Source organism: Perissodus microlepis, chromosome 5 (assembly GCF_051167445.1).
Source record: "Perissodus microlepis isolate ML-2025 ecotype Zambia chromosome 5, ASM5116744v1, whole genome shotgun sequence".
Taxonomy (NCBI): Eukaryota; Metazoa; Chordata; class Actinopteri; order Cichliformes; family Cichlidae; genus Perissodus; species Perissodus microlepis.
The window spans coordinates 15,457,011-15,476,230 of NC_140465.1; the positions used below are offsets into that span (position 1 = coordinate 15,457,011).

The 19,220-nt window shown below is 40.1% G+C and overlaps 1 protein-coding gene across 1 annotated transcript; it reads right to left on the reverse strand.

The window, feature by feature from the left end:
• On the reverse strand, nt 1-18,690 carry kdm5ba (lysine demethylase 5Ba). The gene is made up of 27 exons (XM_084928169.1): nt 18,360-18,690; nt 14,312-14,389; nt 13,835-13,957; nt 12,798-12,968; nt 10,661-10,786; nt 9,902-9,995; nt 9,670-9,776; nt 9,396-9,554; nt 9,138-9,257; nt 7,894-8,052; nt 7,381-7,562; nt 6,937-7,099; nt 6,633-6,752; nt 6,272-6,466; nt 5,849-6,030; nt 5,350-5,474; nt 5,099-5,249; nt 4,667-4,787; nt 4,117-4,472; nt 3,534-3,672; nt 3,272-3,451; nt 2,967-3,125; nt 2,069-2,488; nt 1,818-1,908; nt 1,543-1,727; nt 1,192-1,455; nt 1-1,062 (listed from the first exon to the last, which is right to left on the reverse strand). Exons 1-27 carry the CDS (start codon nt 18,510-18,512, stop codon nt 925-927), a joined length of 4,461 nt encoding a protein of 1,486 aa, XP_084784295.1. The 5' UTR covers nt 18,513-18,690; the 3' UTR covers nt 1-924.
• Nucleotides 18,691-19,220: the final 530 nt, after the last annotated feature.

Sequence of the window (19,220 nt, forward strand, 5' to 3'; positions counted from 1 at the left end):
TACAGGAACAAACGTTTTATTTTATAATGCAAACTGCAACATATGAATTATATTATTTACTCAAAGGAGCAGGAAAAAGGTCATATACCCGTGGCAAAATAAATCACACAGTCTGTGTTAAATCTAAGTCCAACACATATATCAGCCTCAGCCATAAAGGGAAAATCCACCCAAAAAAACAACATGTACATTCCTTTGATGTCGGACAGTTCATTCTTACTTTGTGGCTTTAATTGAGTCTCACCCAACAGCAGGAATATGGGATCCAGGACTTTTACTTTCCTCTGCAGACATCACAGAAGGAAAACCTGACTTTATATCCAAGTCAGTGGTTCGTGAAAGGATCGTTGATCCATTTCGGTTTTGACGTGTACACAAATTTGAAGTGAACTGTGTATCATAGGGTCATAAAGTGAATTCTTCAGGGTTTTTGCTTTAGGAAGGCATTTTATCAAAGTTTTTCTACGCACAAATATAGCTCAGGTGAAAACTGAACCTTCAATTAATCTGTTCAGCTATTGCTTAGATAAATAATATTTACTCTACAAGAAAAAAAAAGATAAGTTTCACATTGTTCAGATGCATGTAAAAGAAAAACAAACTGTTCTAAAATGCCAAACTGACATTTTTTGGTTGAAAAATCCCTGCGCTGTTGGTTTTTGAAACATGTTACCACATCTGCATCGAGTCTTGGAAAGTTTCAGAAAGGATTAGTTGACTGGCTGAAAACCCAGCCATGTGACAAACAAAACAAAACAGTGACAGAAGTCTTTAGTAACTCTGGGGAAGAAGAAGTAGCACCATGTTCACTGAGGGCAAGCCAGAAGGTAAAGGGGAGAAGCCGCAGGACACACTTAAGAGTGCACTTAAGTGCTGCAGCATCTGCAGTAAATCTGCTCATCCTTCAACATGACTTTTTGGTCTTTATTCTGCTCTGCTGTATTCTGGCTGTGTGCAGCTTATGCAAACATAATCCTCCTTCTCCGCACGCTCAGCAGACAGGCCGACGCAGATCTGGTGAAACCATTGATTGCAGTTGCCGTCACACTGGACCCAGTTTACCTAAAAATGACAAGACGAGATAACATAAATTTTCACTTTGTACACTTAAACTTCAGCTATACAGGCACATAAGTTAGTGATCCGTATTTACAAAAGTTGGTGTAAATGCAGCAGACTAATGAAACTCACCTCATCACCCTCTGGCTCTCTGCACCACGGTGCAGCACACAGCGAGTAGTCCTCTTCTGAATCTGAAAGAGCAGGGTCAGACGACCTGTGCGTGGGCGAACCGCTTCTCTTCGATTCTTCGCTCCTTTCTTTGCTTCTCTTGGGCTTTTTCTTGCGACACTTCTTGGCCTTCTCGCTGTGCTGAGAATCAGAGCTGTCCTTACGTCGCTTGGTCCGCTTGCTCTGACTGTTCACGGCCTCCTTTTTCAGGCTCGACACGCCATTCTAAGCACAACATACGGAAAGTGGACTTAATAAAGAAGAGCATTATGGCATAATGCATTTGGTGTGACACTTAGTAGGAGCTGTTACCTTGTGTTGAGGGCTCCCTTTTGGAGACTTCTGGTCCTGTTCTGTGCTGTTCCCACAGGGAGGGCTCTGTGAGGGCAGGGGGACCAGTTTGTAGAGTAGATATCTGTACAGCTGCTCCGTCTCAGGCAGAGTGACCTGCAGCAGGAATCCCTCCACCATCAGCTCCTCCAGCTCAGGACTAAGTCCTGTGAAAAATTAAAACAAAATGAGCATCAGAGTTGCTCTGAAAAGTGAAACTGCACAGAGTGCTTAAATGAAAAAGCTTTGACACTTACCGTGGAGCGGAACAGACTTGTGCTCTGTATAAAAAGCTGACCCATTTTTTTCCTGAGGCAAATGTGAAGACTCTCTAGGGCCAACTCTCACCTGAAACAATTAAAAACGCCATCAGTGACTGTAAATGCTCAGTGTCTAGTGTTTCCATGATGGTGTCTAGAAAACGGGACCCCTGATGGTGAATCACAATAATTCAGACCACAAACGCTTAACTTAAATCAACAATGTTTACAAAATAAAAGCCACTGACCATCTTTGACACGTTCTCGAGTACTCCATCTGCGCAGGCTTGCTGGACTCTGTGCTGCCATCTCACAGTCCTCTCGATGAGGAACCGCAGAGCGTCGCCCTCTGGCAGGCGGACCCGAATCCTCTGAAGGGAGGCCAGCAGGGGCAGGACTTTGTCCAGAGGTGGTTTTCTCGACCGCTGGCACAGCGGGCACAGCCAGGCCTGACCGTACTCAAGTTCTGCGGTTGTTGTAACACACCCGCAGTGGAAAATGTCTCGACAGAGCTCGCACTGCATCATGGCTCCTGAGGGAGCCTTTTGGCAAACACAAACACTAAGTGCACAACAGCTTTCAGCAGGAAGGAGCTTGGACTCGTTTGAAGACCTCAGAGACAGTAAGATCTCCATCTCCCTCTGTCGGACCTCTGCGAGAGTGGTCATCTGTGAGGAGAGAAAATTAGATGAAATTAAAAACTAATCTGAAGCCTAACGCCAATGTCTCTATTAATATATGAACTTTCCCTGATGAGACTTCTAATAAAGGAAATCATATTTTTCCCCCCATTCATTTTCTGAGGAACCCTCCACTCATCGTTACACAGATTTGTGCCTACTAAACCTCGTTTAATGCTAGGTTAACCTACTAAAGGTGACCAAGATAGAGTCAGAGTCACTGCTTCTAATACTAGGTTAAATGGTTGAAATGGCACATTCACAGACAGTATTTACTGACAGAGTAAGAAAGAACAAGTGAATAAATAAAAAGATCAGTTTTTATCTGTTTATAAGTTAAAAAAACAGCACTTCTTAACAAAGAAAGATTCTGGAGTAAAGGAAGCTATACAAGAGCTGGTTTTTAGTCCTAACTATACTGAAAAAGTTACCAGAGAAAAAGAAAATTTGATGCAGCCATACTTACAGCAGAGGCAGAGTCCTTACTCTCAGAGAGAGCTCTCTCTACATCACACAAAGAGTCCAGTTTTGTTAAAGTCTTTTTAATGATCTGTGGAGCTTCTTTCACTTTTTTAGATTTTGACTTCTGATGTGCAGATCCGATGTCACACCTTGGGCAGAGGACCTGAAAACATGATGACAAATTCTATTAGAGGCACTTTTCAAGTTCAGGTAATTTGCCACACTTGTAGTTTTGTGATATCTGGCACTAAATTTTCATACTGATGCATAATGATTAAATTGGTCAGCCACATTTGCATACGCATTTACCTCTAGAAGTGAGAAAGGGGAGTTTTTCAATAGGAATGTCTTTGCGGCCGTCTCCTTCCAGCTCTTGACATCACTGACAAGGGCCTCCAATCGACTGAGTGGGTCGAGCTTCACTGGGATGCCCTCTGCTCTGAGAACCAGCTCAGAGAGAATGTCGAGCACAGGAATACGTCCCCCAAGCTGTAAGCACAGACAAGATTAATAATTCAGTTTCACCCATTGCTCAAACTAAAGTGCTGAAAGCATAAAGTATGATTTTTACCTGCAGTGTTTCAGCTTCATGGAGCCATTTTTTGGCCTTGGTGACGACATCCTTCAGCTGCAGACAGTTGGGCAGATAAGCAGGGATGTTTTCTACTTCCTGCAGAGCAGCTACAAGGGTTTCTATGCCCTGATATGGCCTGTGAAGAGGCGTCAGGGTTAGAAAACAGTGTAGATGTTTAGGTTTTATATAAGTGATAAAGAAATAAAATAGACATTTCTAAAAATGAAAGACCATAAGCTCATTTGTAGTATTTGGTTTATGTTTATCTATTAATGGGTTAAGCCACTGGTTCCCAAACTTCTTTTGCTAGGCCCCCCTTTGTTTTACAAGAAAAATGTTTGCCCGCCTGTCACAGCACCATAATCCACTTTTATCCACCATGACCCAGCTCTACAGATGTGGCACATTTTACGCCGTCTGAAGTTTTCAGCTGGTTTTACACTTTCACACAACACAAAATGTGAATTTTACTGCATTTTCATAAAGTTCATTAGTTGCAATAACCTTGGATTTTCTTCATTTCTACCTTCTGTCATCACGATGTGAGCATGAAAGAAGATGTGAACCGTCATATCCTCACCTGGCCTCCAGGAGACTGAGCACTCGCTCCTCCCACTGCTCTGACACGGTCAGCAACTCCTGCAGACGAGCCATGGCCCTCTCCACAGAGCTGTGAGGGGCCAGGCCCACACCCTGGTCTATCAGCCTCCTCATCGTGTCCAGACACAAGCTGTCCGGCCGACTGCTGGCTTGCTGAACGGTCTCCAACCATCGAGCCTGCTCCAGTCTCTCTCTGAGAAGGGGTAGCTGCGGCAGCTCCACGTCCAGGCCCAGACTCACATCCAGCAGGTCCTGCAGCTCCAGCGCGCTGGGTGACTCATCAGAAAGGAGGCGTTCACTGCGCTGCTGGAAGTCATCCACCCGAGTCAAAAGGTCCTGGAGATCACATCCAACAGGTATGACATTGCAATATTACCTCAGCCACACGTTACAAATCTAAAATCTAGAGATACTGCCAAACCTTGGACACACAAGGACTGAAGTTGAAGCAATTTTCTCAAGAGACTAATAGCTTGGAATAATTAAATTTATACAATTAAAAATTGTATTTACTTTTTAAATAAACAAACCTTCAGTAAAGGAGCCTGTCGGATGTTACATGGCAGGCTGTCCAGTTGTTTGACAAATGACCTCAGCTCCTCCACAGTTAACTCATTCTGGCTTTGGGACTTACCTCCCCCAGAGCGGTACCTGAAACACAGATTAAAACTGATTTACACACCACTTAGCACTTTGACTGGCAAAAAAAAAAAAGAAAAGAAAGAAAACACCACAAGCAGATGAGCTCAACAACAGCAATTTGCATAAATGTGAGTAAGCTCACGCTAGCACAAACTGGAAATCTGTCCCACAAAACAGGTTTTTCCAGAAAATAACAAGAACATGACATAATTGTGTAATATCTTGTGTGACCTTATATGAAACTGAATCAACATGGCTGTTTCACGGCAATAAAGATGGAGCCACGAGCAGCGTGGAACATTTCAAATCAGATTTCGTACCTCGTCTGCCTCTTCCCGTTGAGAAGCTGCTGTGCCGTCACAGAAACTTTATCGGCCTCTGAGGCAATTGTACGCAGCTGATCCAGGAGGCTGCTTTGAGGAAACACCTTTGTTTCTGCTTGCTCTACCAGGATGTGAAGATCCTCCAACCCTAACCAGGAAAAACAAGCGTTCGTTAGAAGAGTCCAAACTACACGTTAACATTTGAGTAACTCGCTGAGATTACAGAAAGTGCAGCACTGTGGTGGCACCTTTTTTCTTGGTTCCTTTGTTTTCCACAATGTCCTGGACATTAGACACCCAGTCTTTATATGAATTGGCACGCAGCTTCACAGATGCCATCAATGGGTACAACTCATCCAGTGTAAACTTGTAACTGGACAAAAAAAGAAAAACAAAACTTGGTGAATAAACTGATAATTGCCATGTCAGTTTTTAGCAGAAAGTCATAATCGCCTCTGCCAAACATTGCAAGCTCCAAACCTTGTCTTTATAAAAAAGGCAGGCTGGCCTTGCACAGCTTAATATTTGTAGGTTGACTAGTAGTTGGTGAAAGTATAAAGTTACTTTTTTTGTGAAAAAGTGCTTAATTTTTTATGTTTTTGCTTTCAGGGAAAACTTGCTCCAACTTTTACTTCACGTAACATTTAAAGTAGGCCATACAGCTGAAGCAGACCCCTTGTGACAGTACATGAGAAGAGAAATGAATATGAAAATGAGTATGCAGTGTTCCTCTGATTAATTACTTACTGGAGTGTGAGGTTGATAGGAGGACAAGAGCAGAGGTTCTGGGTGTGGTACAGGCAAACCATCTTGTCAGGACTGCAGGCACAGGTGATGCCAGACAGGTAACAGGTGGTCAGACACTTGAAACACTGCCGCGCCTCGTCTGGGAGCACCTCATAATCGACCTGTCGAGACTGCATCACACCCTGGGGACACAGATTCAGTCGTTAGAGCAGCACAAGAGGCAGAGGAGCCAAATGTGACATATGTGTACCTAAAAAACAAGATCTCTCGAGTGGAAACTTATATTGTGACAAACATCTTCTTTAAAAATTTTAAGTTCTCCCTTATTTCAGTCTGATAGATGAAATCTGTTTTGTGCTTCTTTGTGGATGGCTGTAATGTGCATGTTTAAAAACACTGGATACTGAGGATGAAGCTGCTCACCTTTTTAGTGATTTTCTCTCGTAGTTCCTTCTCCTGTTGGATCATGATAACCATATCCTCATGCAGAGTGGCGGCCAGGTTGACATCTATTGTGTCTGCTTTAATGGCCATGTTGCAAACCATCTCATCGTGGGAGAAGACACAGTATCTGTTCAGCTGGCGATAGTGAGCCACACAGCCACGGCCAAGGGGCATCTATCAGAAAACATGGAGATCAAGGGGTGTTCAAGAGGAATCATGTGGCGCCAAAACAGTAATATTAGTAACAAGCTTCTGTTTAGGGTCTAATCCTGGATTAAGCTAGTGAAACAAACTGCAAACTAAGTATAGTATTATGTGATGCAGTACAAACATTTCTTACCCAGTCCATTGTGCAGAAGTTGACCGCTTCAGCAAAGTTGAAACCCTGGTTGAATCCACTGTGGTAAGCTCTGGGGAAAGTGATGACAAACTCACCTGCACACTGGTTGGTGCGATAAATCTACAGGTGAAAATACAAGAAAGAAATGTTCCATGAAGTTGTTTTAAAATGAATTCAATCTCAAAACAAATGAGTAAGTAAAACAGTTTAAACAATGTTGACATTTAAATCTTTTTAATTTGATTTCCATAATTGTGTGAGAACATCATGTATGCGCAAATTTGTCTTCACTGTTTTTATTTACCGGGACGCCGTTGTTCATCAGCGTGTTGGGATTCATGATGGTGACCAGCTGATGAAGGAGGTCTGGCTGAGACTCAAACAGCTCAGGAGCTAGTTTCTTCATGACCGCTTCGAGGTGCTCTGCAGCATAACCAGGAGCCCCATACCACGTCTTAGGCTCACCCCTGCACATGTGGACAAACCTCTTAGTAACAAAAAACCCAATCACGGTAACCCCGCATGTAACACATTTTTATGCATTATAAATAAGTTTCACAATGGAGTGACACACTCCTGTCAGTTTGGTTTTTCCTTGATTTTGAAGTTCAGATGAGATGTGTTTCTAATGTACATACACACAAAACAGCTTTTAGAGTTAAAAAAAAAAAAAAAAAAAAATCCAAACTCCCAAATTAAAAATCATCATCATCACAGTTACACAATAGAGTTGAAACGTCCACTGTACCAGTGAAGATAGTTTATGGAGTAGCTCCAGTGGTCCTCGATGTGCCAGCAGAAAGAGGAAAAACACATGCCCACGTACAGCCAGGGTACCTTCATGCCACAGATGTCGGCTGTAATGTGAGTCAGCACCGAGGCATCGAGGACCGGCATATTGTTCAAGTTCCAGCCGCTGGTCAGGTAATGCTGCGGGTAAGACACAGGTCTAAATACTCCACTCACTCAGATATAGCCCAGAAAATTTTAATATGCGATTGCAAACATCAGTCATGCTTATTTTTACTGTTGCCTGCCAGAAATCTAACACCACTTTTTTTGGTGATAATTCAGCTGTAAAAGTTACCGTGCTTTGAGAAATTAAAAACATTAATATACATAAAAATATTAATCTTATATAGACAACTATATATTTTTTTCTATTGTTTATTGATATTTAATGTTTTAAAGAAAACAAAAGGAGACAAAGCATTTTCACAGAGAGAAGGCACAATACATTCCCATGACAGACAATTTGTACCTCATCCTCAGGAGAAACTTCAAAATGGCCGTTTCTCACGGGAAAACCACTCCCAAACTCCTTGGAGGCGATGTCTGCTCCATACTCCACAGTCACATCCTCCTCGATGGTACTCACTAGACGCCAGAACTCCTTCTCCACCAGCTCAGTAGGCACCATCTTAATAGAATTAAGAAAAAAATAAATGAAGGATTTATATTAAAGCATTTATAATCATAATGGAATCCAGGGCCGTTTTCCTTGTTTTTAAAAAAAACTGGTTTATGATGAAAATGTCACTTTCGTGCACTGGAATACTTTCATTTTGTACATTGTTATGGTGTTGCGCACAGAGCAGTTAGTAAGAGCCAGTGCAGCCTCTGTTTTGATTGTGCAAGCTGTCACATTTGGAGGTCATCCAATAGCATAAATAAATAAAAGTTGTGGGAAAACTAGTTTTACATCACTTCTGGTAAGAAATGTAAGAAATACTCAAAGTTGCTTACAACGCGGTTAAAAAAAAAAAAAGTTGGTAAACTGGAGCATATTAAAGAATTTCTCAGTTTTGTTTTCACTTCTGATTGTTGTTATTCTATTTCTATCATGGCCTGTATGTGTGCGTTTAAAATTTCTGAATAGTGAAATAAATTTAAATAAATTCATTCCACTTCCCCAACTTATCATAATTGTGCTTAGTAATAACTTAAACTAGTATATGTTTCATATTAGTGCTCATATGTTTGAGCTGAAAAATATGATGAAATTCTCATTTATGTTGATGGTTGGTTAAAAGACATTATTATAGCATAAACTCATTGGCCAATTCATTAGATAGGTCTGGTCAACTGCTTATTAATGCAGGTGTCTAATTAGCCAATCACATGGCAGCAGCTATCACAAATGAGTATCGCAAATGAGGAAGAAAGGTGATTTAAATGACACTGAACATGTGTGGTTGTAGATGCCAGTCTGGCTGCTTTGAGGATTTCAAAAACTGCTGATGTGCTGAAATCTTCCCCACAAAACCACCTTTGTTTATAGAGAATGGTTTGAAAAAGAGGAATAATTCAGTGAGTGTCCATTTAGCCCATTTTTGTTGTATATAGAGAACCTTCATGCTTACATTTCTAAACTATTAAGCTGCTGACATCAATAAACAGAAACAAGAAACTGGAACTTAAAGACTTTACTTTTGACTAAAATGAACTGCAAGTATCAACAAAACAGACTAAAGGCTACTCAGTGTATGTGTGATGAAAACTCACATGAACTGGCATATTGAAATAATCAGACTTGAAGGAGTCAGCCATGTCTCCAAAAGTTTGGAGGGTGTAGCTCCTGCTGGCCTGCTCAAAGCCAAATGCAACAGCTGGTTTGCCACATTCCTGTCAAAACCAAAAGATGGTATATGAAGTTAAAACAAGCCACTTGGGATTATACTATAATTGTACATGTCAGATGGGAGACTACACTCCAGTTCACGGTGACTTGAGCTTCCTGAGGGGGCAGGAGGTATAGCTCACCTCAACCAGGCACCTGGGGCATCTCCAGTCGCCTCTGGGAACATCGTGGAGCGGAGGGATGAGACAGAAGATGTGATAGCTGTCATCGCAGCCGTCGCATAATAGCAGGCGGTCCTCAGCGCTTCCACTGCCACACACCAGACACATGTAGTGGTCCACCTGATGAGACAGAACACTTATGAGGATGTACTGTGTACAAAATAGATCCATGTTTGAATCATGTAACAAAACAAAGTAGTTGGGCAATAAATTTAGTACACAGGGAAACATTTACTTTATTCACTGGAGGTTTGATAATTTTATCTAATACAGTTTCTTCATATTCAGTTGTATCCGTGTGATCAATGGGCTCCTTTTTCACCTCAGTGACTGCCATTCTCACTGAAAGACAAGGACGAAGATTGATTGGAGGCTTCAGGAGTCCCCAATAACACTCAGACCCATTACACAAACCATTTATTTCTATTTATAAATCTATCAGTACAGGTCAGGTTTATTTTTCTTACCAGGTTCTGGTTTGGCAACAAATGTTCCCATCCTCCTCCTCAGGTTGGGACGAGTCTCACGAACTTCTCTGGGTTCACTTTTGACATAGCCCCTCTGCAGTGATAGCGAGAGTCAGAAACAGAGTCAGCTGTACTTTCAAAACTAATGTGGGAATATAACTAGTAAAATGCTGTCATAATGACAAGACATAGAAACATCTTGTTTTAGAGCTGAAACACAAGCCTGTCAAGACAAATGCACAACACTTTATTTTTAAAAAATTAATAATAAATTAAAAAAAACGCATGCAGCAGAGAGTCATTAAGAATGCTGCACACTGGAACAGTGCCCACTACTCATGCGTCAGCTAAGCCTTCCTGCAGTTCTTCTGCAGTCAACAGGGAGTTGTGTTTTGCCTAAATGCCTAGCAGACATGTGGTTTTCTGGTTCCTGCTGTTTTGCTGCAACTTTCACAGTTCCTTTAGCCTCCATTACAGTCAGTGTAAACTACCTTTTTATAGCCTTCGCCTGCTTCAAAGGCATCAATTAGCTTAGCCTGAGATCAGATGGTTAAAGGAGGCCATCGTTGTTTAAAGTAACCACAAATCTGGAGAACAAACTCTACTGCCAGCAGCCAGTAACAATTATTGACCTGACAGGTGAAAATGAGTTAATCAAAGCCTAACAATTAAATAGAGTTTTAAGAATTTCAGAGTAAATTCATAACACAAAGAAGTTATGATTCAGAGGGAAATGTCAAAGATGACAGACAGACTCACCTCAGATCTCATTCGTTTGGCTCGGCGAGCAATGCTGCAGGTCTCCTGGGGCTGGACAGATTGGCGCTGCGGCAGGTCGTGAGGGGTGTACTCCTTATCTTTAGTGTCATTGGTCAAGGTGGCTGCCTGTAGGAAGAAGTGAATGACACCAAATTAAAAACACACAGAACCCCCCAAAAAACAAAAAAAAACAAAACAAAAAAACAAAAAACAAAACATTACAAACTGGCAACAATTTAATTATCAAATATCTGAGGATCTCTACATTCAAACATGGTTCTCAACATTTGAAAGTACCAGAATTGAGTATATGAGTTTCAAAAAGTCAAAGTTTTACCGCTGTGGTGCTTCTATTTAAAGACATCAAACAAGAAATGTCAGTCAGAGTGTAGATCTGTCAACAGATCTCATAGTTTAAGTCAAACTTGCAAGATACCTGCATCTAAAATTGTTGCCAGTGAATTTTTACTGTCAGTTTTAACTTTTAGGAATTTGTGTTGGATAAAATCAGTCTTTCTTACACTGGAAAAGTCACTCTGACAACACCTTATTTTGGTGTGTGCATAATGGAAGGTCATAAAACACTTGAATTTACATGGTGGAAACTTTTACAATAAAAGCACATCAAGTGCAAATAAAATTCCTTCATACTCATTTGCTTTCAAGACACTGTCAAGAGACTGAGCTGCACCGTTTTTGGTGTGTACTGGATGAAGGTTAAGCAACAGTACTACATGCTTTGTAGTCCTGTGGTCTGTACTACAAGGCCAATTTAACATAACCAGGATGTCCTGTCTGTTATCTGGTTTCACTTACCCTAAGATCAACAATGAGGTTACGTGGTCACATGAAGCTGAGCGCATAACTCAGTAAGTATAACCCAGGGTTTCCCAATCTAGCTACCAGCACATTAACATGAAAGAGGTGACATTATTGGCATCTGACCAGTAACAAATATGGACAGGTCCACTGGCTGAATGACTGGCTTTACAAAGAAAGCTAAATCTATTAGAAAAATATGGAGAATTAACACATAAAACAGGCTTAAAGTATATTACAAATAAGTGGTACGAATGTCTGTAACAGGATAAGCACTGAAAAGGACTGTATTAATGTGTGTGCACTTTAAGCTCTTTGGCCAGTGAGACTGGAAAAGGTCTACTACATTAATAAAGTTTAGCCTATTTAAAACCAGGAAGGAAAGCTGGCAAAAATGCTGACACTGCAAGTTAACAACCTTCTTAGTATCACAGCTGTATTATTAAGATGTGGGAGTGTCTGACAGATAATATAATTGTTGTTCCATTATATTAATGTTTAGATGTGCTTATGATAGTTTTCCTTTTCAATCCATCAGCTGCAGTGGTATTTGACAATACGAGTGTAAGGATTAAATATAAAGACATTGTTTACATGTAGAATTACTCTACTTGCAAATTTTATATAAAGGTCAACAAGCACAAATAGGTGCCCTGTTCTTTAGACCATCCACACTGACATCCGTGTGGAATCTTCTGGGAATGGTGACGCTATTTTCCAGAGATTTGATCAGTCACTAAGTGTAGATTTCACACCTGCTGACCTCTAAACTAGAACATAGCTTACTCAGGAGGCAGTTAGGTCTGCAGTATAAGTTACCATGGAGATGTACTCCAGCAAGAATTGAACTGCTATTGCAATTTTGAAAACCCAGGGTTAACCCTGGAGTTACTTTCACATGCCTGCTTTGTACTACATGCCTCTGGTTGATCTAACCTCTGAAGCACAAAATAAATAAATTAATTAAAAAAATTAAGATCAAACCCCCCGTTACTCTTTGATAACTGTGCACAGTATCACTGTGGGTGAGAAGACTCAATAAGACACTAAAGTGCTTAAGACCAGGCTGTTGTTTCCATCATATTCCACATTTACTCCATTAAAATAATTATTTTTCTGTCATTATAATCCGACCAATAATTTCATGTGCATTTAGCTTGCAAACAAGCAGTCCCCGGTCATTGCCCCTGAGTTCATCTCCTGTGTACATCTTGGAAGAAACTAATGGATTGCAGAGTCTTCCAATAAACATCCAGCCAGCTGTGAACCAGACTGCCTACTGTTACTCTGTAAAAAGAAAACAGGTGAGAGTACGTACAGGGAGATTGGCTCCAGTCTGGAAAAGGTTATATGGGTAGAGGATTCGCTCATAGTGTGCCCGCAGATGGGAGCCAATAGCCTTTCCTGGAGCAAAGCCCATCTTGACAGAAATCTTAGTCCAGCGGCGTTCTCTGCAGACTGCATCAAAACCACCCTCTTCGTTCACCAACTTGCGTGAAATAAGTGAAATAATAAATTAAATATCAAGTAAGGCAAGTTCACTGGTGTAGAAAGCTGTTGTACTGACAAGTGACAAATTAAAAAAAATAAAATAAATAATGGAGATGAATTGTCTTAGTAGGAAAATCATTTTCCAAGTCTCTGCTCCCAGCTGGGGTGCAGGTTTTTCCCAGCTCAGATTGGAGTCTAAGCCACTATTGAGGGGGTTACTTTCACCAGGACAAGTGAAATCAAACAATCTTAGTTAAATCAGGGGTTCTGGTTTGGGGCCAGGGACCCCTTACAGGAGTGTAAAAAATTTTAAGAACCCATTTACAGTCCTCATGCTGATAAAACTCTGGGTGCTTTGTGATGAGATGCCGCTTCAGGTTGGCTGGCTTCATTTGCTAACACTCGAAGACAAACAACACATTTTGGTCTTCCATTGCCATTCTCGATAAAGCCAAGATCGAGGTAAATGTTGTCATACTTTCTAATTTTAGCTGGTTTGGCTTTTGCATTACTTAGTAATATGAACTGACTTAAATATTTTTCCATTGTGCTAATTAGCTCAACCGCAGATGATGCATTTACGTGCCACTACATGCCAGGTACCATAACGTGTTAATGTAATTACCCAATCTATGGCTCACAAACCCTAGTTTGAGGGCCACTGAGCTAAATGATCCCCCCCCCCTCCTCTTATACTTAGCCTCACAGCTCCTCACTGTAGTACTTAAAGGTTCAGGTTTTTCCTTTAATTTGTCACCCATCTGCTGATTCACAAGTCATAAAAATCAATCATAATTCAGTTGTAACGTATTCATGATCACCCTCTTAGATTCATAACTGTAGCGCTAGTGGGGATTTTCACACCTTATTCAGTTGGTACAGATCCAGAATCTTTCTTTCCACTTGAGGAATTTTCAGTTTGCATCCTTGTAGCTCCCAGAATTTTGCTATTTGATCCAGGAAGTTGAGTTTAACTCTGGTCTGAGCCTTAAGGAAAAAAGAAAAAATGTTTAGCTCCTCAAACAATAAGCATTGGAGTTGTAAGAAAATAATCTGAGAAGTACTAAGTGCTCCAAAAAGAAGAGTACAAAAAATAAAGAAATAAAATGACTGAGTTACTATGTTTCTGCATTCTCTCCTACTAGTATTAACATTTTTTAAAAGACAGAAATATGTCTGCAGTCTTTTCACGGCTCACCATGACATGATCGTGAATCAGATATTTTGACGATGCTGCCATTTTTTTTTTTTGAAGGACAATGAACAAAAGCACAGCTAGTGAGGCAATACAAGAGATGAGCAAAACTGGATTTTGTAAATATATAAAGATGACAAATGTACCTCAAGCTCATTGAGCCGTTGTATTCGCGGTGTGAATTTAAGTCTGTCGACATCACAAGCAAACGGTGGCTGCCAATCCTGAAATGAGTAAAGGAAAAACAAAATAAAAAGACAGACCATTTTAAGCAAGATTAGACTAAAGCTGTGACGATTAGACTCACTGAAACATGCTTTTGTTTGCAGATTTTTCAGTTTCAGCGGTATCATCATATACAGCAAGATTCCAAGTCTACTTGCAGTAATCATCATCATTACACTCAAATGAACCAACGTAGAGGAAAAAGCTGATGTTACCAAATGAATTAGGCTTTAGTCTTTCAGGCTTTATACCCGTCTGAGCTCCAAGTAAATACTTCAATTTCAATACCTGAAAATAAGATGCCAGTACTGCAGCTTGGCACATAAGAATGAGGCAAAGACAATGGCATAATGAGAAACAGTAAGCCATTGTTTCAGAAAAGTCAACATTTTAATGCTATTAAATATAATGAGTGTAAATATGACAAAAATGTAGTAAATTTGTCAAACATAGGTTTGCTTTATTTCTGCTAATTAGCTATTATTTAACAGAACCTGTCCCCACTTTCACTTAAAAACAAAAACTTCACTTCGATGTCTAACCACATGCGAAGCAACTGAGCAAAACAACTGTCTTACAAACTAAAACACTAACCATGCTATACTGCACAACTTCCTGTACGACTAGTTGTAAGTGCAAGTTCAAGATTCAGGAAAATGATCTCAATTTTGTACAGTTCAATGTGTGATACAAAACAGTGTTATTATAACTGTGTTATTCTCACATATTATCAAACTGATAATGGTAAATGCTGTCATACAGTTAAAGGACAGTCTCAATTGCTTCCTAAGAACAAAGAACAGTAAACAAAAAAAGAAAAGAAAAAAAAAAAGAAAAGAAAAAAGTTTATTGTGGAGATAAGCTTTTCAGGTTTCACATTTGTTCTTCTATAGCGTAACAAGCACTCATAAAAACAACTATACAGAAACCTCCCGATAAATCTGCAGCCACAGCTTCTCTCAGTTATTTGTTGTTGCATTGTGCCTTTTATTATTGACTAATGTTTAGTCTATAGAGTTTCCACATTGTGAACACGTATCCATTAAACTTTCTGTGCCTAAAGTGACGTCTTCCAATGTACTGTTTTGTCTATTCTGGAGTCAAAAAGGCCAAAATGTTCAGTCTGTGGGATTCTTAGAGCCAGAACATGAAGCATTCGGGTAGAAAATTATCATTGTTATTCAAACTAAACAAAACATGCAGGTTACATTTTCTTTAATGTTTCAATGGCATTGTTAGCATTTTTTGAATAGTCTAAATATTATTAATACCGATGGAAAATAGATGAACAGATGCTGTAAACAGCTTGTGTTCTCAATGTGCATAACATATGTTTGCACTGTAGGATCTAATATCAATAGATTATGATTTTGTAACTTTTAATCATTTGTGATAACATCCTAACCTGTGATAAGTATACAAAAAGGGGAGCCATTTTTACTTAAAAAACAAAAACAGGTCTGTTTTCTCTTTTAAGACGACTACATTTACATGCCAAACCAACTGAAACAGTACTGTAATGAAAAGGAAATGTGGCAAATTTACATATACAGGCTGATAATGAGACCTGCAAATTAGTCTAACGCTCCTGATGTGTTTCAATCTTCAACTATCGCAACATTTCTTAAAAATGAAGAAACATTTACTGTTAAGGCTGACTGCCTACTGTGTGCAGCGTTACCAGAGGCTCTTTAAAATGTCACAGTCAAGATTTACTGGGCCTGGACAATGAGTGAAATGCTGGCCAGAGAAGAGATAACAACAGCTGCATTAACACCACCTTATTGTTGGATTAGTCTAACAAATGTTGTGGGACCAAAGCAAAACAATCATTTTTGAAAACAAATAGAAATGTGCTCTGTTTTACTGACCATCCTCCACAAGTCTGACCATGGTAGTTAAGACTGCAAGCACAAATTCTGGTCTCTACATGACTCAGGCCCTCCAATCTCAATCCAAAATGACAAATACAATTGTGAGAAATTAACCACAAACAGGCCTGGCAATGTCCCCGAAAATCATCTGCATGTCCGCTACTAACCTCTATAGTCAAAAAAAACACAAACTCGTGCACCAAATAAAAATCACTGATCGAAAACAGGTTGTGGTGCAGAGTTTTCTTCCTTTTTCAAACATTGTCTGAACCGTTTGTACATGGGAAAGGGTTAAAAGAGAATAATGAAACAAAGAAACAGGGCTCTCAAATAAGAGCCAATCTATAATCTCTGGATTGTATACACACACACAATTTGCAGACAAAAAATAAAACTCCAGGATCTCTCTCTTTACAAATAGATAGAAATAACAGGTTTTTTTGTTGTTGTTTTTTTAAAAAAAAAAACACATTAAAATTACAAACTTATAAATTTGTCCTGGTAGAAAACCCAGCTCAAGAGCCCAGTTTCCATCTCTTCAAGGATTTCAGATTATTTATTGGTCTGAGCCACATTTTGATCCAAACATTCCAGAATAAACTGCTGGTGCTGACTTATAATTGTGAAATGTAAATCATAGTTTAGACAGCACAAATAGATCTCGAATATCAATCCAACTACTATCAGCAGCTAATCTTTGCTCACATTTACCCCACTGGCTTCTTTTGTTTACATGAGCTGTGCATTTCAGCCATTTACCCAGCAAACACTGAAAGCAGTCACCCCACCCATCCGCTTTTGATGACAATTCAATCCCTTGTACTCATACCCAACGGGTTAAAGTGTGCAAAATAAGCTTTATTTTTTTTCATGCTTCCTGATTTCTGCTTTAGACGCATGGCACACATGTTAAAACATTTCCACCCATGTCAAGGACCTTGCAAAAAATAAATATACATTTTATCTTTTTAAGTTGACATAGAGAATACCTGGAAAAAATTACGTCAGGCATATTTAAAAAAAAAAATAAAAAAAATCAGTTCAATCTACCCTTTTAACGCATGGACACACCCTTGAATAAAATATATGCCCACTACTGTCACATGTCTCAGAAATAAGGTCAATGGGACATTATTTTTGCATTATGTTAGCTCTAAGATATTTAAGGGGGAAAAAAAGCCATTTTATTGTCAGTATTTCCTTACAGACTTTGATATTTGACCCCTGAGACGTTAGAGAGGTGTGGATTACGCCAGGCTAATCGTCCAATTAGAATTATTATTAAAAAATAGCCCTGGATTTGCTTCCATAATAGCGAAATAAAGATTAGCCTGCTAGTATAAAACTATCTGGTTAATAAACTAACGCTAGTAGCAGATGGGAATAACCGTAATTTGAGTGGATAAAGTTGATAAAACTACGATGAAAGAGAAAAACAGTGTCCCCCCACTGAGTGCCGTGTTTCTACGACCCTTTTCTCCATAAACAGTTGGCCACCGAGCACGTACGTTAGCCAGCGCGAGATGTCAGAAAACTGCGGCTTTAAACGGGCCCCGACTGATGCTAGTCAGGTTAATTCACCCTGTCTAAATCCGTCAAATCCTGTTCAGATACTTGGACTTTACATTTAACCAAGTGCGCAGAAATGGTTGTTAAATTATTAGTAGGTCAAGTCTAGGCGAGCCATTTCCGTGCGCAGACTCCAGGAAGCACTTCATTCTGCGCTAACGTAAACAATTTGCATCATATTTTGCGTACAGGCAAACTTTTGCGTTTGAATTATTTTTTTTTATAGCGCTCTTTAAGTTGGGCGACCCTCTATCATGAATCCAGGTCTGGTTTGTTTTTACGACTAAGCTCGACCAGGACACAGGTTTCCTCTTGAATGGCATGTGTCTGAGAGCTTCCCATTGCCGTTACAAACACAACACAGTCCAGCTCGGGCTAGCTCACTATTCTTACTCGCAGGCGCAATCCGCCATGTTGAAACCTGTCTTAAAAACACAACTTTGCCTTCTAAATTAGCCACAGCGGCAGAGGCTAGCACACCGTGCAAACACCACGAATAATTGTAAAAAATAAAAGAATTACTCACCGGCGGTGGTCGGATCTTGCAGATACCAGTTTTCTCTGCAATTGGTCTTATTTTGTTGATGTACGCAAAAGGGTCGGCAAATTCCTCCCAGCTGGGCTCAAAAACAGGGCACTCGGGAGGAGGAATGAACTCATTCACCTGCGGCTGAGTCATCGTTGCATCTTCGTTATGACTCCAGCTGAAATATTTTTTTAAAAAGGGGGGTTCCACGACGTCTGTGCTTGCTTTGATCTCCAGTCTTTCAGTTCATGTCCACTCTCCACTCATTGAACTCAAAGACGAATTATCTAGTTGGAGACGAGCTGTGACAGCGAGGGGACGTACACGTCCGCTTCGACAAGTAGACACCCACGAATTATTTAGGCTAACGTCATTTTTGCGCCGTTTTCGTGCGCAAACACGCACTTTTGTTACCGAGATAGAAGTAAAAACGGACTGTGTCTAAATTGACATTTTATTACACCAATTTAAGGTGTGCTTTCGTAACACAAAGGACTTACATGGCTGCAAATCTGTGGTAAGATGGAGTAACTTTATTTTAGTTTTCACAGCGTTTTTAAAAATATACTGCAGTTAATACTTTAGTAGCGAACAGTTTAGGACTATATAGCTTATTGGTTCAGTGGTTTCCTCACAGATGATTGCTCCCGTGTTGGGTGCGTTTGGTTATTTCACCCTGTGGTGAGACAATGCTCCTGTTCTCCCCTTCTCAAATAAAGACAGAAGCCTCACTCCGCCCGGCTAAGGCGAAAGACTAGCAGACATTACCCGGTGTTTACTAATCGAACTCACCTTGAAGATCTTTGCGCGCTGACCGGCACTTTGTTTTTAAATGGTCTAGAGAAGCTCGTTGATTGGCAG